Source organism: Zophobas morio, unplaced genomic scaffold (genome assembly GCF_036711695.1).
Source record: "Zophobas morio isolate AGI-343-1 ecotype UQ-CSIRO unplaced genomic scaffold, CSIRO_AGI_Zmor_V1 ptg000006l, whole genome shotgun sequence".
NCBI classification, from domain to species: Eukaryota; Metazoa; Arthropoda; class Insecta; order Coleoptera; family Tenebrionidae; genus Zophobas; species Zophobas morio.
The window spans coordinates 11,176,201-11,199,644 of NW_026972111.1; the positions used below are offsets into that span (position 1 = coordinate 11,176,201).

The window sequence follows — 23,444 nt, forward strand, 5'->3', positions numbered from 1 at the left end:
TGGAAATGCACCCTGAGGACACACAAAAAACAGCCTTCACGACAGTCCCAGTTACTTTCCAACGAGTTATGGACAATATTCTAAGAGGAATATAGAATGAAAAATGTCTCGTTTACCTTGATGACATCATCATTTTTTCAACATCACTTGAAGAACATATTTCACGACTAAGTCTTCGAAAGAATAAGTAAAGCAAATTTCAAAATACAACTGGACAAAAGCGAATTCTTAGGAAAAGAAGTTGCATATTTAGGACACGTTATCACACCCGATGGAGTAAAACCAAACCCCGATAAAATAAAATCAGTCATGAACTACCCTTTACCGAAAACCCAGAAAGAGATCAAAGGATTTTTAGGACTACTCGGTTATTACAGAAAATTCATTAATATTATTATTATTAATTATATTATTACCATATAAGCTCCACAGGTCGCAACCCAATTACGAAGCTTAAACCATAAATACCAAAAAAAAACACATAAATAAATAATTATTCATTTAACGAAGGAGTAAAAAAAACAAACAAAAAAAGAACATCAATTCTGTAGTAAGCTGTTGAAAATTTAATGTTTTAACCAATAGAAAACCAATCTCAATCTTAAGAAGTTGATCAGAAACCACTACCAATATCAAAATAATTTGTTAGATGTTTTCTAAGTACTTGGCCACTGACCACGTGAATATCAATATTTACATCGGCATTGAACTTATCAAAATACATTTGCATCATATATATAGGCGAGAACTTCAAAATATTCGTCCTAGATTTTTTTATATAAAAGATGCTTTTGTCTCGTAAACTACGTGGTCGAGCCCAATAGCACACTTGTTCAAGTAAACTTGGAGCGTCCAATCTGTTGTTTACTAGGGAATGTAAAAACATGACTAAGTTTATAATTCTTCGGCACTTCTAAACTTAATATGGAAAATCTACCCAACAATAATTTTTGAGGAATGTTTCTTATGGGATATATGCCATCAATCCGAAACACCAGATATTTCAAGAACCGTCTCTGAACTTTTTCTATAGATTCGGTTAAATACTTAAATGATGGATTCCACACGATACTAGCATATTCAAGCTTCGATTTTACAAATGCATAATATAAATTAATGAATGTACTTGAGTTACAAAACACTTAGTATTACGAAGTACAAACCCCAAGCTTTTGTAAGCCGCTGATACCACCAATTCAACATGTTTGACAAAATTTAGCTGGCTGTCCAAAGTGACTTCTAAATCTTTAATGTATTCAGGTCGATTTATTACATGATCACAAATAGTGTAACAATGAATCATTGCATTTTTAATTTTTGTGAAAGACATCACTTTGGATTTAGAAGGATTTAAAAATAATCGATTATATATACACCATAGTACAATTCTATCCAAAACTTCCTGCAATTTGATAGAATCGGCAATATTTCCGATTTTTCAAAAAACTTTTACGTCATCAGCATATATTAAGCAGTTATCTCCGATAATTTTAGTGATATCATCGACGAACAATGCAAAAAGCAGCGGCCCCAAAACCGAGCCCTGAGGAACACCAGAACTCTGCCACACATTGGTCGATCTGTATTCAAAATAGTCAACAAACTGATATACTATTTCCAGCGATAGATTGGAAAATTTTGAATTCACAATCGCCAACCGGAGAATCCAAAATATACTAACATTATACGCTTAAAGCAGTTAAAGAGTTGTAGTTTAAGTTGGCAACCAACGTTCCTTTTCCCGCGCAACGAATTTCCTACGCCTCTATGCCTGCGCCAGTCGGTCGGTTTCGTTTAACCTGTGTTTTGGTCGATCAGCTAATTGACGTTAATTTAAAATTTTGGTTCAAAAAGTTAAAAAGTGTGTTTTTTGCGTTTAGTGTTTGTGTTTTTTTACTTGTTTCGATTTGTTAGGTATGATATTATAGACCTTTGTGCTGTTTTTTGTATAGTGGCTGAAGTTTGGACATTTTAGGTTAAGTTGTTTGTGTCAAAAAACGTTTCATATGGACCCCATGGAAGACATTACGAATAAAATTCATAATTACGCAAGAGTGAGTTGTTGATTTATTCTGTGCAATCATTATATACCATTATATTTTATAGCCCTCTTCAACCCGGTGCAGTATCACTGTTGTTGACAACATCGTGGCACAGAAAATGATTGCCAATGCGTATTCATTTTTCAAGAAGGAAAATTTTAATTTAAGATGCCCTACAGAGGTTGTTACTTCAATATAAAGTAGGTAATGTTATTCAAAGTGTATGTTCCAGTATAGATAATATTGTCTGTTGGAAATAAATTGTGTTATTATTAAAAGTAATTTTACGTAGTTCATTATTTTCAAATCTCCTTATATTTCAAATAAAGCGCCTTTGGCACTACTTTTTATAGCGGTATATTTGGTGACTTTTCTGTCAGCTAATCTATCGGTGGAAATACTATATCTATCTTGTAAATACGAGGTAAACATTTTTATCAATTTTGGAGAAAACCCATATATTTTCTCCAACTTCAAGATTAGCAAGTCATGATCCAGTTTGTCGAACGCTTTATTGAAATCTAAGAAAATCACATCCATTTGTCCCCTGCCATCCAAAACACTTCGTATATTTTGCGTTGACGTGACTAAATTAGTGACTGTGGACCTTCCACTTATAAATTCATGCTGACTGAATGATATTTTATTTTTAATATAGTGACTTAAACGGGAATGGACAACAATTTCAAAATTTCATATCAACATTTGCACAGCTCACAAGACCTTTGACAAAATGCTTAAAGAAAAATGCCAAGAAAATTTTAATCACCCATCCAATTTTTCAAGTCAACCACTAGCTTACGCTTCAAGAACAGTCAATGAGACCGAACAAAAATACTCAACGATCGAAAAATAATTATTAGCAATAGTATGGCCAACAAAATATTTCAGACCCTACTCACAACCTATACATCTCAACGTCTACTTCAATGGCTATTCTCACTCAAAGAACACAATTCAAAATTTGTTCGCTGGAGATTAAAACTAAAACAACACGACTACGACATTGTTTACAAAAAAGAAAAATTTAACACAAATGCTGACTCACTCTTAAGAATACAGATCTACCTTATGGACATTGACGCATGCTCAACTGCAGTTCAACGTTAACCAGATGAAGAATTATAACGTTTACTAAACGAGCTAATGCGGGAAAATAAAAGCCAAAACACAGTATTAAGGACTCCAGAACCAACAATCAGCAACAACGACCTTTCCATTCCAAACTTAATAGACTTCATTCCAACAACCCCTGAAGAATTCTCAATACCAACATTCAGAATGCCAACTCCAAACAATTCCCCAAGACATTCACCAAGAAACCTATCACCAAGTAATTCATACAAGACACAATATCAGCAATTTTAGTAACAAACCCATCCGACACAACAAGTGAACACAGATCAATTATACGCAGAGAATCAGATTTCAGACAAACAGGAAACAGCCAATTGAATTACAACCGATCAAAAAATAGTTAATCTGAAAGAACCATCACTTACACACTAAACACACCATTAGTAACTTCACGACGAGAACATAATGAAACGCCAAGAGCAATCAACTTCTATGAAGATGCGAACCCTTCATGAAGTCCAAAAATTATAAAGGATAACGGAATGATAATAATTAAAGCTCAAATCGCTCAAGACAACAATAATAATCAACAAATCAAAGATCTTTTAATAGATTATAACCCTAATCACAGACAAAAACGAACAGAAGGAATTAATAAGAGATCACCATGAAGGAAAAACCAATCATCGAGGAATACGTGAAACATATACCTGATTACAAAGCTTATACTACTGGCCAAAATTAACCAGAGACGTAGCAGATTACATCAATAAATGCGAAATATGCAGAAGGACGAAATATGAAAGACATCCCCCCGAGATTCTACTAAAACTGACAGAACAAATTGACAAACTCTCTCAACAAACGGACATGGATCTATTTACAGTCGAGGGAACCACATTTTTAACAGTTATTGACGCGTTTACGAAATTAGCCCAAGCATATCAAGTTTCAAGCCAAAACGCCATCGAAATTTGTGACAAATTATTAATCTTTTTCCAATACTATGGAGTACCAGAAAAAATCACCTTTGACTCAGGACTAGAATTTCAAAATGACACCGTGGAAAAACGTTTGGAAACCCACAAAATCAAAGCTCACTTTACAACACCAAGACACTCGCAATCAAGTGGTTTAATTGAAACACTACATTCGACTCTCACAGAACATTACCGAATTCTGAGACAATACTTCAAAGACCCACCAATCACCACCATCCATTCCGTTACCAGTTATACTCCACTTGAATTATTATTAGGATACACAGCGCCACGAAACCCTTTTGATATTTACCACCACACCACACTCGATAATTCCAACAGTACAACATCGATCACAAAAATCGAATGAAATTAATCTACCAGAAAATCGCCGAAGATATGCAACCGCATAAGGAACATGTAATTGAAAGGCGAAACAAATAACCCAATCAAAATACGTTCGTAATAGGACAACAAGTTCACAAGAAAAACCCCCAAGCTGACCGAAATAAATCAAAAAATCGATATTATCATTATCGCAATCAATGATGATAACACATGCATGATACGCTCACAAGATCAACAAACCAAGAGAGTACACATGGATAATTTAAGACCTCCTGCTCCAGGATAATCATCAAGATCTGTGGATCCAACCAACTTCAACCACAGATAACAAAAATTACCGAAAACTGTGTACTACTACCCCAAAATTTAGATATTGCCAGAAAGATAATCGATCATTGAACATTCATAAGAATATTCGACATAGAAATGCTTATTAGTGAATATGATAATCTCCGTAGACACGCAAGAGAATCAGAAAATAATTTCAATAATACAAATAATCCCACACGTTTACATAAACTCAGTTATTTCCCGAAACAATATCAAAAAACTATCGAAGAACCAAAAGAGGCCTAATCAACTTCTTAGGTAGCCCTGTAAAGCAAACCCAACAAGATAAACAGAAAATTCTCCTTGATGAACAAATCTCCCAAACTACCACGGCAATCGAAAAATTCAACAAATATTCAAAAAGAAGATCACCGAAATCGAATCAATCATCAATTGAACTATTTCCATGAAAATCGAAATTTACCCATTTCTGCATCTGCACACAGTTTTTCTCCAAATGATCACCATATCGCAGGACATATTAAGAATATTAGAAGAACTTGAAACAGCAATCAGCTTTGCAAAATTGAACACAGTGCACAATTCAATAAATAATCAACCCAAAGGTCCTGCTAAGTGAACTAAAAATAGTAGACAATAAACTCGACGAAAAAAGCCTCTCCTGCGAAGCCAACGAAGCAAATCTTCTATCCTACGAAAGGACAATTCAAATTAGTACTTATCAGAAAGGTCTGCATATCATGTTCATTTTTGAGATACCTCTTAGCGAACCTCATAATTACAATTTTTACCAATTAAACCCATTTCCCATTCAACCTGATTCCAAAACTTACCAAATCATTATACCGTCCCACAAATACCTCTATCTTAACGAGATTTACTTCAGTTTGAACGACGTTAAATGTAATGAAGTCACCCCTGGAGACACAGACCAGTAAAATTTCCAAAGAAGCATCCCGTGAAATTCAACTACTCAAATTTTCAAAGAATTACCAGCAGTGTGATATGATCAAATTCAACCTCAAAAACATGAAAATTAGAAAAATAGACAAAAACCAATGGATTGGAATATTTTCATTTGAACAACCAGCCACTTCAACATGCGGACAACAGGACGAAGACCTATCAGTAAAAGGAAGTTACGTTATCACTGTCCCAGTGGATGTAAACTAAAAATCAACTTCTCGACCCTTCACAACTACCAGAATCCTGAATTTAAGAAACAGTTGATCCAAACATCGAAATTAGAAATCTCATCCAATGCACCACTCAAAGCACAAATCTGGAAACAAGAACCGCAACAACTCGACGCAATCGACTTGGCAGACATTGACCCAATTTACCACAGGATGCACGAGATACAACACGATCTCCAAAAAGAGGACCATGGATACGTTACATAATCCACTAGTGTTTGGACAATTTTAATCTAGGTATATCTTTTTAGTTGTTACAGTAATCGTTTTCATTTGGCACAAGTGTATAAGGTCCCGAATTTATAGATATCGTTCCCGATGGTTGTTAGGGCCACCACCGGAAGACTTTTGAAAATTCGACATCATAGGCTCCCCTAATTTTCGTTCTAACGAGGGAGGTATTAAAGTTCTTTTTAAAAACAAGTTTATTTTTATTAAACCAATGAACTTAACTAGGTATTTGTTATTTTTATGAGTAATTCAAGAATAATTCCGATAATGACGTGAAGGTTACAATCTGATTTCTGTCGATAAACATTGCAGGTATTGCATACAGGAAACTTGAGATTAATACAAACGTCATTACATTTTAATCGTGGTCTTACCTCAGAAATTTTTTGTAGATGATTAGATTTCCTTGCTGATTAATACTAGATGTATTATACTATTTAATACACAAGAGACATTAAAAATAAATTTTGTTTTCTAGCGCCGTGATTTTTGTGATTACTGTGTATTCCTCAGCAGCGTCCAAAAAGGTTGGATAAGAGAGTTTAATTTTCCTTATAATTTTGGTAATACGAACAAGGATTTTCAGACTTCGAGACACATTGTAAAGTAAAGTCACTTGACATACACCTTGTAAAACTTTTATGACTTAAGCGGCTTAAGTCAAACCACCCTTATAAGTCAAACTGGCTTCGAATTCGCTTTCTGTGTAGTAAATACTTATTAAATTAAGTGACGGGAAATTTATTGTGAATAGGTAAATAACATCGAAAATACTTGTAGACAACAGTTCACTCTATTCAAGTCAAGATTAAAAGTTATATATTTTTAACAATTTTTATTAAACAAAACTCAAAAAAAGTAATAATATTAACAAATAATATAATCCTACTTATTTATGGGTTTTCATTTTTGTTACTTTCAATGACATTATTAACACATTCTTGAAATCCTTCGATGACACCTTCGTCATAAACATTGTTCCGAGTAGACAATGTGTTTATACAAAGATCAACATCCTCCATAAACAATTGTAGTTTATTCTCACTTTCGTGTAGGTTAAATTTGATTCGACTTGGTAGTACCAGCACGACCTCTTTCACTTGTAGTAGAATATCTTCCAAACAATCTACGTCGTCCGAATCACATTCCATAACGTCGCGGTCAACTTTATATGGTATTTGCAAAAGATTATCTATAAAAGTGCTGTGGTCGTTGTAGATTTGGTTAACAAACGTGTCAATTTTATCTTTAACGCATTGGTCCAGCTGAGATAGTATGCCATCTGCATCTATGTACTCAAAATATTCCCCACACACATCGACATCGATTCCCTGTGCCTCTGCTGATTCCCTGATGTTTTCATATTTTTCAGAATTTTTCTCGTTGCTTTGTTCAATTGCTTGAGCGGCTTTTAGTACCTTCTGCGGTATGAGAAGAGTAGCAGTGTGGGATATGTTTTGGAATACTGGGAAACCGGAGTCTACTCCGGTGCGTACTATTTTTCTTACTTCGCTGATCAAATTTTGCAGTTCTTGTGGGTTAAATGAGGTTGCATCATATGTCACAAAGCACTGGAAAAATAATAATTAAAATGTATAGTGTACAAGTATTTTTTTATAAAACAGAATTACGTACTTGTGTTGCGATTAGAGCATTAAATAGGAGTGCAGTCTTGAACAACATGTTGTTATTTAGAAGATGCAGAGATCTCATACTAGCAAATGCAGTGTATGTGAGTGGATCTTTATATTGGAAGGTACTGACGAATAGGGATCAATTGATATGAACTGATAAACATCTGATTCATCGTGGAATCCCCAGGTATAAAATTTTGTTTGTTACTCTACTTATCGCAGCTTCTAAAATAATAATTTATTACAGGGCACAAATCCATGTACTTTCATTGTCTTTTTGAAATCTTTAATTTCTTCTCAAATTCGTACTTAAAGACTACAGAAAGATGTGCAAAAACGTGGTATTTATATATTATGTATTTCACAGTTATGATTTTTCATATGAATCAATTGTACTATCCTTTGTTTGTTTCTTATCAATATTCGCATATTTTGAGATAGGCAGTTCGATATTTGAAAATGGTACTTTATTGACGGAAGAGTGAAGAATTTTGTATCTACAGGATGTACTAACGCATGATAAATGGTAATACAGGTTGTAATAAACGAGTGAGAAACAAACAAATGTGACTTTTTTAACACACCTAATTTTTTAGTCTGGAGATTTTTTCTTTTTCCAGGAAAATTTACACTAGGGTGGTTTCTAGATCGAAAGTAAAGCGTTATATTCTAGAATTTAATTTAAAATTTGTTGAAGACAAGAAAAGGTTTTATCTGAAAGCGTGAATTCGCTATTGTACGACACTTTTGTTCCTAGAAAAATGTGACGTTCATTGTTTCATATTTCACAATATTATTAATATTATTTACGTATGAATGACGAAATAGAAAAATTGAAAAACCGAAAAATTGAATTCCGAAGAATCGAAAAATGGAAAAATCGAGCATTGGAAATATCATAAAACGGAAAAATTAAAATATTAAAAATTTAAAAATCCAGAAATCGAAAATTTAAAAAATCGAAAAATTTAAAAACCTGGAAATCGAAAAGCCAACATTTAAAAATTCGCAAAAATTGAAAAATTGGCAAACTGGAGAATCGAAAAACTGAAAAGTTGACATATTGAACGGATTTTTCAACTGGTCTTGACCAATTTCCATATTGTATATCGCTCCTCTTAAACTTGTTTATAATATTGTCAAAATAAGTTTTGACAGTATTATAAATTCATTAGACAAAGCAAAAGTGTCTCTTATTTTTTATTATTACTACTTACAGTTGAATTAACAAAAAAGACAATTTTTCATTACTCCACAATGTATCTATATCTAAACCAAGAGGATAATTTAGTAAACACGTACATTCTGGCTTTCCTACTTATTCTGGATACATGCTTTTACCTGGATTCCACTGCGTTTTCCAAAAGGATATCTCATTTTCATCTTCCAAATATTGACAAGATTTAAAGCCCAAACTTTCAAACAGTTAATAGGTTGTTGGTTCTACACTGAATCATGTTCTAATGCAGATGTCTAAATCAGCGAATAAGTACAAAACTTCAAATATTTTGAAATTCACCAACTCTCGTTATTCAGAGAATCGCAATATTAGTGTTAGTATTCTACTAATGTGCCCCGTTCTTCCACGCAGTATTTTTGTGGTAATTTAACATAGAAAGTAATAAATGATATCATCAGATAAAATGTCTGTAACGATATCGATACTCTTCCTAGGCAGGTACCTAATCTACCTGACCGTGCCAGCTACTAATCCCTTACCTCGTCCGCAACTTATGGATGGGCTTAACGACCCCTGCAAAGCTGGTCCTCAATTTAGGTGCACCTGTTTGCCAGCACTATACCTCAGTGCTTATTATTAAATAAAATACGGATACTTATTATGAATCCACGATACCGCTTCTTTCAATTTGACTCGGTGAAATTAAAATTTTTCAAAATGTATTCAAATGCTGAGAAAGTGGATTTGATACTGATTTATGCCGAATGCAGAAAAAACGCTGCTCGTCTAAAAAAAATTAGGATGTATTAGCGATGCACCGACTGAGCTAAAAACATTTTTGGGTCTGGGACGCCTTTCAAACCACTGCTAAAACGTTTTGATCAAAAGAATAAAAAAAAAAAACGTTTTCTTTTGTTCAGTTAACGTGATGGATTTTCGATGTTGAAATCTACAATTCTGAGTTTTCGGAATTTTGTCAACTTGCAAACTTGGCGGTTCAAAAATTAGAAGGAATTTAATTATTATCAGCATCAAAAGTTGCGTTCAAAAAAATAAACTTTTAAATTTGTCTAAAATTTAAGCTGATATAACGTGTTTCAAAGAAATGATAATGAGTTATATGTATATAATTAACACACAATAACAGTTAGAGATTCGGTAACACAATTGTTACAAAATCTGATACTTCGTTGCGTTCAGGAAGATCATGAAACAATTATTGGTGACTAGCACTATTCTTAAATATTTCTTTTCCGGTGGACCAAAATTGAGGACAGGTCTGCAGGGGTTGTTAAGCCGATCCATAAATTACGAACTAATGAGGGATTAGTACTTTAAATTTAGATTTAGTACTTGGTAGCTAACTAGGAAGAGTACCGACATCGCCTATAGACAGTATCTGATGAAATTAGTTATTTATTACTTTCTAACTTACTAGGAGTATTTAATTATCGCTACTGCTAAAAAATAAAAATTCCCGAAAATGGAAATTCCCATACAATCTCTTCAAGAATAAAAATAGGAAAAAAATTGGGGACGACGTGGGTGCAAATTTATTATCTACATGGCCCGAGTTCCAAAATTTTGGAAGGACCCACCACTTGGTACTAGATAATTACTATGAACAGAATTATGTTAAGATTGTATATTATGTACATCCTTATAATATTTTTGTTTTTATTTTAATAAATAATAGTTTTTAAGGTGCTAAAAATTTTATTTAAGTACAGTTACAAATACAAATGATTTCCGAGTAGAAATGGAAGAATGGTCAGGAGGTCAGTTCTTAATATTTCTCAGGTAAAAGATGTCCGAAAAGGTTTAAAAGACTACTGCTCCTCAATTTATGTACACCCTTCTTTTCTTAGTTGAATACAACAGGTAGTATTAGGACTATTAAAAGACAAAGGGTTCATTCAGTTTATGACGTATGTACACTTGTTAGAAGGCTGATAGTCTTATTGGTGAGTTTGTCTTTGAAAATTGGGTATAAAAGGCTGTAAACTGCCCACATTATTTCAGTTCGAGTTCGAGAGAGGAGCCGTAAAGATGTAAGTAGAAAAATTCTTGCCACGATATACATTTATACCAAGTCCGGATTATTCAACATATATTCTTTCTTTCAGGACGATGGTACCAGATGACCTCAAATGTCAAATCCTGCGGGAACTTAGGCACGACTTACGTAGAAATTGGAGATTGGAGATCCGGAACCTCGAGCGGATCAGTGTAACTTTGATCGAGTCCCAGGAGAAGATTACCGACTACTTCCACTGGTGGCGGCATCTGCACCCTCAGGGGCAGATCTATGATGTGTATATAAAGTGGGAAAACAGAATTAGTGTCGAAGTTCAGTTTGTGAAAACAATATCAATGAACTGAAATAAAGTCATAACGAAACTTTTATTTAGATAGTCGTATTGTATTGTATATATAAATTTTATCTATACCATGTAATTTTGTATATTTTTTTTAACAAAAATAAAATTTGGATCCAAATTTTTATAGTAAGTTTCCTTTTTCGGATGAGGCTACTTTTCTAATAGAGGTGGTGTTAACAATCTGCATAACTATACGCCAGAAAACCGCTAGTGGATTCGTGAAGGGCATTTTCAAACAGAGTTTTCAACGGATATTTGGTGTGGAACAGTAGGAAATCAGATTGTTGAATTACCACTGTTTATAGATGGTCCTTTTTTCATTATCATAGCATCGCTCGGGATTACCTTGACATTATTTTACTTAATAGGTGGATAGGAAAGTGTTCCCCAATCCTTCACCACCGCGAAGCGCAGACTTTGTACCCTTCGATTTTTTTCTATGGGGTGCAGTTAATGAGCAATTGTACCAAGTTAATAGTGTCGAACATTTTGAGAATAAAGTAATTAATGCAGGCAGATCTATCACTCCAGAGACATTAGTTCGAATCAAGAAGTAATTTTTGGAAATAATTCTTAAAAGTGTTACTTTTTAATGTCATGTAACCTAAAAATTTACTTTAATTAAATTTAGCAATAAACATCCAAGCTACTCTTGAAAATGTGTTGCTGCTTGAAATTTAAATTTTGAAGGCTCATTATTCCTCATGAATAATACTGTATGGAAATAATTGTTTCAAATAAATCAAAGACTTTGTCAGGTACTTTGTCTAAAAAGAAATTTTCAGATAACAAAAGACGTTTTGCAGCATAAGAATCCAGATATCGTCGTTAGTGTTATACTTTCAGATTTAATTAAATATTAAAAGTACAGGTAAGCTAGTTTATTCCAACCAAGCGACTCAAGAAATTTATAAAACTAGAAATAGACGATTAACATTATTTTAATAGTTATTTACATAAGATTCAGAAAATATTGCATTACGGGCGAGGAGTTATATTGAAATACGAGGCACTTCGTGTCGAGTATTTTAAGGTTGCGTGTCACGTTAGACAATTTACTGACAAGTTCATGTAAATATTTTTTTGAAATCGGCATTTATCGTAAAAATTTATTGCAAAACTTTTAAAGATAAAGATTTCCTATAAATATCTAGTAGTGAACTTCGCAACTGCGTTCGTTACTAAGGCCTAAACTAATGGAAGTTTTTTAAAAATAGCTAATCATCATCTTGAAATATATAAAAGCCATGTTTTCCAACAAAAAATTCGACAATGTTTTCGGTAGTATTTATAAAATTTTATATGCTGAAAACATTGATGATACTTCCCAAATTTCCGTAAATTGATTTTCAAACATACGTCCTGAGAAATTGAACATTTTAAGATTTACAACGCTCCACCACAAAGACCGTAAACTGACCCGTCGGAGATTTGTGATGAGTTGATGAGAATAGGTCATTTTGACTTTCACAATAATAATGTAAGGGATGAAAAACGCTCATGGGCGAAGTAAGTTCTGACTAAATAACTTGATAGCAATTTTTTGTTGAACATGTTCTTATTGTTGCTATTAAACTAATATCTATTGATTGTCATTATTTTGTTACTGTTCAAAGTGTTAATTTTCTGATAATATGTATAATATAATAAAAACAAATTTCGAAATTTTCGCCGCGTTGTATTACAGTATTTATTTTATTCATCAGTGATTATTATCCTAGGGCGTTATTTTTCGGATTAATTTTGTAAGTGTGAAATAGCTCTTAGTTTATAAGGTTGAGACGTTAACAGTTGTATTTTACAGTTTAGTTATATGTTGTTAAATACTTTTTTTTTGAGAATCGTTGTTTCCGTATAATTATTTTTTTAAATGCTCAATTCTTTTACCTTAACTTACCTATCCTCGATATTAAAATGAATAAATTATTAGCGCAGGTAGAAGCTGGAGTAGAAGAACTGAAAGTAAAAAGTAGCGACCCTTTCCGTCTAAGTAGGTTCACCCGCTGTAAAATCAACTTTAATAAGTACTAATCCCTGTCATAACGGGATACCAAGAATAATTAAAGACCAGCTGTGCGGGAGTCGCGGTCAGGTAGATTTGGTACCTACCCAGGAAGCGTACCGACATCGGCTATAGACAGTATCTGATGATATTAGTTATTATTTTCTAACTTACTAGGAATATTTAATTATCGCTAATGCTAAAAAATAAAAATTCCCGAAAATGGAAATTCCCATATAATCTTCTCAAGAATAAAAATAGGGAAAAAATAGTGGACGACGATATTGCTAATTATTATCTACATGTGTGAAACACTTGGTAATAAAAAGCAGGTTGACGTTTTATATTTGGATTACTCTAAAGCATTCGATAGAGTGGATCATGCGGTAATAACAAAAAGATTGGACTTCTTAGGATTGCCCAAGAATTTGACTACACTCATATCATCATATTTTTCGAAAAGTTCTCTTTTTCTTCACTATAATGGATGTAAGTCATCTTCGTTTTTGCAACACTCTGGCGTTCCGCAAGGCTCAGTGGTAGGTTCTTTGTTTTTTATTACCCACATCAATGATTTAAAATCAAAGCTACAGGTTCCATATTTGTTCAATGCAGATGACTTGAAAATTTACCATCGAATTCACACTTGGGAGGACTGTCTTAAATTACAGCAGAGTAGTCATATACTAGTGACCAAAAATAATTTCTCACTGTATAAGTACAAATAATTAATTGTATCCTTCTCAAGGAAATCGTCAAGTATTATGCTTGATTAGTTGATCACATTCTTAAAATTTAGCATATTAAACGAACAGACATATATAAAAACTTAGGCGTTCTGTTTAACAGCAAACGCTTCTTTAAGGATCACATTGAAAATATTGTCAGCTGCATACAAAACTTTAGGTTTTGTGATACGTAATGGTAGATATTTGCATAATGTAGACACTCTTAACATATTATATAAAGCACTAGTAAGATCTCGTCTTGAATATACGAACGTTTTATGGTCGCCCGTCTATCGCGTACATATACATATATCCTCCCTTGAAAACGTGCAAAGAAAATTTGTAAAATTTTTAGTCTACATGCTAGACGGTGAATATCCACTTAGGGGCTTTCCAAATGACTTATTGTCCGAACGAGTTCAAATTCCATCGTTGTATAGCAGGAGAGTGTATTTCTCTGTCAAATTTTTGTACCGAATCTTTGCTAATCGCATTGGTTCTCCAAGTTTGCTATATAAATTATGTTTGAATATCCCACAGTTTTATTGGAAAAATTTTATGGTTTTTAACAGTTATATCTAAGTAGGTTTCAGCGGACCCCTCTATGTAGTAGCTTTTAACTGCAAGTTGGGATGCCCTCTTTTATTCCATCTGAACATAAGGGCATTAATTGGCTTTTAATTGGGTTTACACTTATTAGTCAACTTTACAATAATAATAATAGTAATAATAATGTCTCGAGTTCTGATTGGTACCAAAATTTTGGAAGGACCCACTACGTGGTACTAGATAGTTACCATGCACAAAATTATATCAGATTCTATATACTTCTAATATTTTTGTTTTTATTTTAATAATTAATTACGAAAGTGCTAAAAATTTTATTTAAGTACAAATACAAATGATTTTCGAATAGAAATTAAAGGATGGTTAGGTGGTCAATTTATAATTTTTGTGTACCTTCGCAGGTAAAAGATGTCCGAAAAAGTTTAAAAGATTACTGGTCCTCAATTTATGTATACCCTTCTTTTCTTAGTTGAATTCAGTAGGTAGGATTAGGATGATTAGGAGAAGTGTACATCATCCAGTTTATGATGTACACTTGTTAGAAGGCTGATAGCCCTATTGGTGAGTTTGTCTTTGAAGATTGGGTATATAAGGCTGTAAACTGTCCACATTATTTCAGTTCGAGTTCGAGAGAGAAGCCGTAAAGATGTAAGTAGAAAAATTCTTGCCACGACATACATTTATACCAAGTCCGGATTATTCAACATATATTCTTTCTTTCAGGACGATAGTACCAGAAGACCTCAAACGTCAAATCCTGCGGGAACTTAGGCACGACTTACGTAGAAATTGGAGATTGGAGATCCGGAACCTCGAGCGGATCAGCGTAACTTTGATCGAGTCCCAGGAGAATATTACCAACTACTTCCACTGGTGGCGGCATCTGCACCCTCAGGGGCAGATCTATGATGTGTATATAAAGTGGGAAAACAGAATTAGTGTCGAAGTTCAGTTTGTGAAAACAATATCAATGAACTGAAATAAAGTCATAACGAAACTTTTATTTAGATAGTCGTATTGTATTGTATATATAAATTTTATCTATACCATGTGATTTTGTATATTTTTTTTAACAAAAATAAAATTTGGATCAAAATTTTTATAGTAAGTTTCCTTTCTCGGATGAGGCTACTTTTCTAATAGAGGTGGTGTTAACAAATACAATCTGCATTACTATGCGCCTGAAAACCGCTAGTGGATTCGCGAAGGGCATTTTCAAACTGAGTATTCAACGGATATTTGGTGTGGAACAGTAGCAAATCATATTGTTGGATTACCACTGTTACTAGATGGTGCCTTTTGTCATTATCATAGCATCGCTGGGGATTACCTTGACATTATTTTACCTAATCGGTGGATAGAAAAATGTTCCCCCAATCCTTCACCACCGCGAAGCGCAGACTTTGTACCCTTGGATTTTTTTCTACGGGGTGCAGTTAATGAGCAATTGTACCAAGTTAATAGTGTCGAACATTTTGAGAATAAAATAATGCAGGCAGATCTATCACTCCTAAGACATTAGTCCGAGTCAAGAAGTAATTTTTGGAAAGAATTCTTACAAGTGTCACTTTTTAATGTCATGTAACCTAAAAATTTACTTTAATTAAATTTAGCAATAAACATCCCCAGCTACTCTTGAAAATGTGTTACTGCTTGAATTTTAAATTTTGCAGGTTTATTATTTCTCATGAATAATACTGTATAGAATACTTTGCCCAAAAAGAAATCCTCAGATAACAACAGACGTTTTGTAGCTTAAGAATCAAAATATCGTCGTTAGTGTTATACTTTCAGATTTATATAAAAACTAAAAATAAAGGTAAGCTAGTTTATTCCAACCAAGCGGCTCAAGGAGTTCATAAAACTGCTAATTGGCGATTAACATTATTTTTAATAGTTATTTACATAAGAGTCAGAAAATGAGTACTACTTAACTATTTTAAAGTTTCGAGTCAAGTGAGATATTTTACTGACAAGTTCATGTATATACACGGTGTATCAAAAATGGTGCACAAACGGGGCACCATGCAGTGGCGCAGACTATAAAATAAGGGAAAATTATGTAAAAAATTTTAATTGACGTCATTCTAGGTTTATAAATCTTTCAATATACGGAAATGTGGTATCGCTGTTAGAATGTTTTAACAATGAATTTTCGAATACTAATAAAAATAGGTATAATTGTTTCGATCACAACTTTCAACAAATGTCAAAATGACAATACAATCATACAAACAATAGGAACATAAATAGTGGAAGTGGAGTAACTAATAGAAAACCATTATGATTAAATACGTACATTAATAAATTACAACAAATGTTCAAATTACAAAATTACATCCGGGGTTAAAAATCTCTAGGTGTTAAAGCTTGGACTTTTGTAAAATTTTTGGCCCTAACGTAAAGTGAACTCCAACATCTTGTGCAACTGCTCTTGTACTTCGTCGGGGTTGATTTTCAAAAATGTCTATGACTTGTTCTTCTAGTCTTGGTGTTTTTGTTGTTCGGGGACGGCTTTTGTCGTGGTTATCAATCACTTGTGCAATAATCCCAGTTTCTCTCAAACGTTGATTAAGCCTCACAAATACATTTGTGTCTGCGTGCCGTCTGAAAGGGTAACGCACAGCATATTCTCTTGCCTCAGCAGTAAAATTTCCATTGCAAGCTCCCAGAATAGAAAACATCACAGTAATCATTGATGGAATACATTTTTAAGATCTAACGACAGAATTGCTACAGTTACTGACATTCTATGTTACTGACATTTCGTTTTTTTGTTTCCACTGTTTGTTTAATATTATTACCATGGTAAGACCCCGACAAAGGAAAGTAGATCATTACTTTCCAATGTTGCCACTGTTAGTTACAGCTAATTTCAAGAATTTAAAGGACTCTGTAGATTTCTTATTTTTAAAGATCAAATATTCTCAGTGAGTAATTTTGTTTTTTGTGATAATATGTATGATTTAAGGTAATTTTAAAGACCATCAAATGAATAGATTCTTAATTAATTTACTTTTTCAATGCCGTCTTTAAAGACCAGTAGATCAAAAAATAAGTGCTTTAGAATTTTTTAAATATTTTTCTGGTGATGATTGTAGTCGGTTCTAATTCGTGGTGCTCCGTTAGTGCGCCATTTTTGATACAACGTGTATATTATGTAACTCACAGTTATGATTTTTCACATGAATCAATTATAATATCCTTTGTTCGTTTCTTATCAATATTCACATATTTGGAGATAGACAGTTCGATATTTGAGACTGATACTTTTTTGACGGAAGAGTGAAGAATTTTTTATCTACAGGATGTACTAACCCATGATAAATTGTAATACAGGTTGTAATAAACGAGTGAGAAACAAACAGATGTGCATCTTTTAATACACCTAATTTAATTTATTTTGTCACCTCACTTGCAACTTTTTAGTCTGGAGATTTTTTCTTTTTCCAGGAAAATTTACACTAGGGTGGTTTCTAGATCGAAAGTAAAGCACGTCGTATTCTAAAATTTCATTTAAATTTTGTTGAAGATAAGAAAAGTTTTTATCTGAATGCATGAATTCTCCATTAAATACACTTTTGTTCCTAGAAAAAAGTGACGTTCATTATTTCATTTGAAAACAGTATCAACAAGCAAACATATTTCACAATATTATTAATGTTATTTACATATGAATGACGAAATAGAAAAATTGAATAACCGAAAAATTGAATTCCGAAGAGTCGAAAAATGGAAAAATCGAGCAATCGAAATATCATAAAACGGCAAAATTAAAATATTCAAAAATTTAAAAATCCAGAAACCGAAAACTTAACATCTCGAAAAATTGAAAAATCTGGAAATCGAAACGGAAACATTTAAAAAATCGCAAAAATTGAAACATTGGCAAACTGGAGAATCGAAAAACTGAAAAGTCGACGTATTGCATGTATTTTTCAACTGGTCTTGAATAGTTTCCGTATTGCACATAGCTTCTCTTAAACTAAAAAAAACTTGTTTATAATACTGGTAAAATAAGTTTTGACAGTATTGTAAATTCATTAGACAAAGCAAAAGTGTCTCTTATTATTTATTATTACTACTTACAGTTGAATTAACAAAAAAGACAATTCTTCATTACTCCACAATGTATCTATATCCAAAACAAGAGATAATTAAGTAAACACATAGATTCTGAGCTGACACAGAATTACTTTCCTATTCTGGATACGTGCTTTTACCTGGATTCCACTGCGTTTTCCAAAAGGATATCTCATTTTCATCTTCTAAATATTGACAAGATTTAAAGCCCAAACTTTCAAACAGTTAATAGGTTGTTGGTTCTACACTGAATCATGTTCTAATGCAGATGTCTAAATCAGCGAATAAGTACAAAACTTCAAATATTTTGAAATTCACCAACTCTCGTTATTCAGAGAATCGCAATATTAGTGTTAGTATTCTACTAATGTGCCCCGTTCTTCCACGCAGTATTTTTGTGGTAATTTAACATAGAAAGTAATAAATGATATCATCAGATAAAATGTCTGTAACGATATCGATACTCTTCCTAGTTAGGTACCTAATCTACCTGACCGTGTCAGGTACTAATCCCTTACCTCGTCCGCAACTAATGGATGGGCTTAACGACCCCTGCAAAGCTGCTCCTCAATTTAGGTGCACCTGTTTGCCAGCACTATACATCAGTGCTTATTATAAAATAAAATACGGATACTTATTATGAATCCACGATACCGCTTCTTTCAATTTGACTCGGTGAAATTAAAATTTTTCAAAAAGTATTCAAATGCTGAGAAAGTGGATTTGATACTGATTTATGCCGAATGCAGAAAAAACGCTGCTCGTCTAAAAAAAATTAGGATGTATTAGCGATGCACCGACTGAGCTAAAAACATTTTTGGGTCTGGGACGCCTTTCAAACCACTGCTAAAACGTTTTGATCAAAAGAATTAAAAAAAAGCGTTTTCTTTTGTTCAGTTAACGTGATGGATTTTCGATGTTGAAATCTACAATTCTGAGTTTTCGGAATTTTGTCAACTTGCAAACTTGGCGGTTCAAAAATTAGAAGGTGATAGATCGTCTTTGATGATGCATAAATTTAATTATTATCAGCATCAAAAGTTGCGCTCAAAAAAATAAACTTTTAAATTTGTCTAAAATTTAAGCTGATATAATGTGTTTCAAAGAAATGATAATGAGTTATATGTAATTAACACACAATAACAGTTAGAGAATCGGTAACACAATCGTTTCAAAATCTGATACTTCTTTGCGTTCAGGAAGATCATGAAACAATTATTGGTGACTAGCACTATTCTTAAATATTTCTTTTCCGGTGGACCAAAATTCAGGACAGGTCTGCAGGGGTTGTTAAGCCGATCCATAAATTACGAACTAATGAGGGATTAGTACTTTAAACATAGATTTAGTACTTGGTAGCTAACTAGGAAGAGTACCGACATCGCCTATAGACAGTATCTGATGAAATTAGTTATTTACTACTTTCTAACTTTACTAGGAATATTTAATTATCGCTACTGCTAAAAAATAAAAATTCCCGAAAATGGAAATTCCCATACAATCTCTTCAAGAATAAAAATAGGAAAAAAATTGGGGACGACGTGGGTGCAAATTTATTATCTACATGTCCCGAGTTCTGAATGGTTCCAAAAGTTTGGAAGGACCCACTACTTGGTACTAGATCGTTACTATGAACAGAATTATGTTAAGATTGTATATTATGTACATCCTTATAATATTTTTGTTTTTATTTTAATAAATAATTTTTAAGGTGCTAAAAATTTTATTTAAGTACAGTTACAAATACAAGTGATTTCCGAGTAGAAATTGAAGGATGGTCAGGAGGTCAGTTCTTAATTTTTCTCAGGTAAAAGATGTCCGAAAATGTTTAAAAGATGACTGCTCCTCAATTTATGTACACACTTCTTTTCTTAGTTGAATACAACAGGTAGGATTAGGATGATTAGAACGCAAAGGGTGCATCCAGTTTATGATGTACACTTGTTAGAAGGCCGATAGTCCTATTGGTGAGTTTGTCTTTGAAAATTGGGTATAAAAGGCTGTAGACGGCCCACATTATTTCAATTCGAGTTCGAGAGCGGAGCCGTAAAGATGTAAGTAGAAAAATTCTTGCCACAATATACATTTATATCAAGTCCGAATTGTTCAACATATATGCTTTCTTTCAGTACGATGGTACCAGAAGACCTCAAACGTCAAATCCTGCGGGAACTTAGACACGACCTACGTCGAAATTGGAGATTGGAGATCCGGAGCCTTGAGCGGATCAGTGTAACTTTGATCCAGTCCCAGGAGAAAATTACCGACTACTTCCACTGGTGGCGGCATCTGCACCCTCAGGGGCAGATCTATGATGTGTATATAAAGTGGGAAAACAGAATTAGTGTCGAAGTTCAGTATGTTTTCAATGTCAATGAATTGAAAAAAAGTCACAACGAAACTTTTTTAGATAGTCGTATTGTATTGTATATATAAATTTTATCCATACCATGTAATTTTGTAATTTTTTTTTTTTTCATAAAAATAAAATTTGGATCCAAATTTTTATAGTAAGTTTCCTTTCTCTGATGAGGCTACTTTTCTAATAGAAGTGGTGTTAACAAATACAATCTGCATTACTATGCGCCAGAAAACCGCAAGTGGATTCGCGAAGGGCACTTTCAAACTGAGTCTTCAACGGATATTTGGTGTAGAACAGTAGGTAATCTGATTGTTGGATTACCACTCTTACGAGATGAAGCCTCTTGTCATTATCGTAGCATCGCTCGGGATAACCTTGACATGATTTTATCCAATAGGTGGACAGGAAAAGGTTCCCCCAATCCTTCACCACCGCGAAGCGCAGAGTTTGTGCACATGGTTTTTTTCCTATGGGGCACAGTTAATGAGCAATTTTTGTTCCAAATCTCAGTTAATAGTGTCGAACATTTTGAGAATAAAAAAGGAATGCATGTAGATCTATCACTCCAGAGACATTAGTCCGAGTCAAGAAGTAATTTTTGGAAAGAATTCTCGCTTGTGACTTACAAGTTTTACTTATTAGTGTCATGTAACCTAAAAATTGACTTTGATTAAATTTAGGAACAAACCTCCAAGCTACTCTTGAAAATGTGTTACTGATTGCATTTTAAAATTTTGCAGGCTCGTTATTTCTCATGAATAATACTGTATAGAAATAATTGTTTCAAATAAATCAAACACTTTGTCAGGTATTTTGCCTAAAAAGAAATTCTCAGATAACAAAAGACGTTTTGCAGCATAAAAATCAAGATATCGGCGTTAGTGTTATACTTTCAGATTTAATTAAATATTAAAAGTACAGGTAAGCTAGTTTATTCCAACCAAGCAGCTCAAGAAGTTCATAAAACTAGTAATTGGCAATTAACATTATTTTAATAGTTATTTACATAAGATTCAGAAAATGTGGCATTACTGGCGAGGAGTTATATTGAAATAACGAGGCACTTCGTGTCGAGTATTTTAAGGCTGCGTGTCAAGTTAGACAATTTACTGACAAGTTCATGAATATATATTTTTTTGAAATCGCCATTCATCGTAAAAATTTATTGTAAAACTTTTAAAGATAAAGATTTCCTATAAATATCTAGTAGTGAACTTCGCAACTGCGTTCGTTACTAGGGCCTAATCTAATGGAAGTTTTTTAAAAATAGCTTATCATCATCTTGAAACAGAAGCCATGTTTTCCAACAAAAAAGTCGACAATGTTTCCGGTAGTATTTATAAAATTTTATATGCTGAAAACTTTGATGATACTTCCCAAATTTCCGTAAATTGATTTTCAAACATACGTCCTGAGAAATTTAAAATTTTATGATTTACAACGCTCCACCACAAAGACCATAAACTGACCCGTGGGAGATTTGTGATGAGTTGATGAGAGTAGGTCATTTTGACTGTCACAATAATAATGTAAGGAATGAAAAACGCTCAAGGGTGAAATAAATTCTGACTAAATAACTTGATAGCAATTTTTTGTTGAACATGTTCTTATTGTTACTATTAAACTAATATATATGATTATCATTATTTTGTTACTGTTCAAAGTGTTAAGTTTCTGTTAATATGTATAATATAATAAAATCAAATTTCGATATTTTCACTCGGTTGTATTGCAGTATTTATTTTATTCATCAGTGATTATTATCCTAGGGCGTTATTTTTCGGATTAATTTTGTAAGTGTGAAACGGCTCTTAGTTTATAAGATTGAGACGTTAACAGTTAGTTGTATTTTACAGTTTAGTTAGGTATATGATGTTAAAAACTTTTTTTTTTGAGAATCGTTGTTTCCGAATAATTATTTTTTTAAATGCTCAATTCCTTTACCTTAACTTACCTATCCTCGATATTAAAATGAATAATTTATGAGCGCAAGTAGAAGCTGGAGTAGAAGAACTGAAAGTAAAAAGTAGCGACTCTTTCCGTCTAAGTAGGTTCACCCGCTGTAAAATCAACTTTAATAAGTACTAATACCTGTCATAGCGGGATACCAAGAATAATTATTAAAGACCAGTTGTGCGGCAGTCGCGGTCAGGTAGATTTGGTATCTACCCAGGAAGCGTACCGACATCGGCTATAGACAGCATCTGATGATATTAATTATTACTTTCTAACTTACTAGGAGTATTTAATTATCGCTAATGCTAAAAAATAAAAATTTCCGAAAATGGAAATTTCTATACAATCTTCTCAAGAAGAAAAATAGGGAAAAAATAGTGGACGAC

General features: G+C 33.1%; 1 protein-coding gene and 1 long non-coding RNA gene across 2 annotated transcripts; one reads left to right on the forward strand and one right to left on the reverse strand.

The window, feature by feature from the left end:
- The first annotated feature begins 1,616 nt into the window (after positions 1-1,616).
- Positions 1,617-2,338, forward strand: LOC135123105 (uncharacterized). Its single transcript, XR_010279541.1, has 2 exons — positions 1,617-2,054; positions 2,107-2,338. It is a non-coding gene; the product is annotated as an uncharacterized LOC135123105 (long non-coding RNA).
- Positions 2,339-6,939: 4,601 nt separating this feature from the next.
- LOC135123106 (uncharacterized) lies at positions 6,940-7,911 on the reverse strand. The gene is made up of 2 exons (XM_064047620.1): positions 7,801-7,911; positions 6,940-7,736 (listed from the first exon to the last, which is right to left on the reverse strand). Exons 1-2 carry the CDS (start codon positions 7,876-7,878, stop codon positions 7,059-7,061), a joined length of 756 nt encoding a protein of 251 aa, XP_063903690.1. The 5' UTR covers positions 7,879-7,911; the 3' UTR covers positions 6,940-7,058.
- Between the last annotated feature and the right edge of the window lie 15,533 nt (positions 7,912-23,444).

Excerpts from the sequence above, each read along its gene's own strand:
- LOC135123106 (XM_064047620.1), bottom strand. The coding sequence starts at position 7,878 with ATGAGATCTCTGCATCTTCTAAATAACAACATGTTGTTCAAGACTGCA. Across the intron at positions 7,737-7,800 it reads ATGCTCTAATCGCAACACAA|TGCTTTGTGACATATGATGC; the intron begins GTACGTAATTCT and ends TTATTTTTCCAG.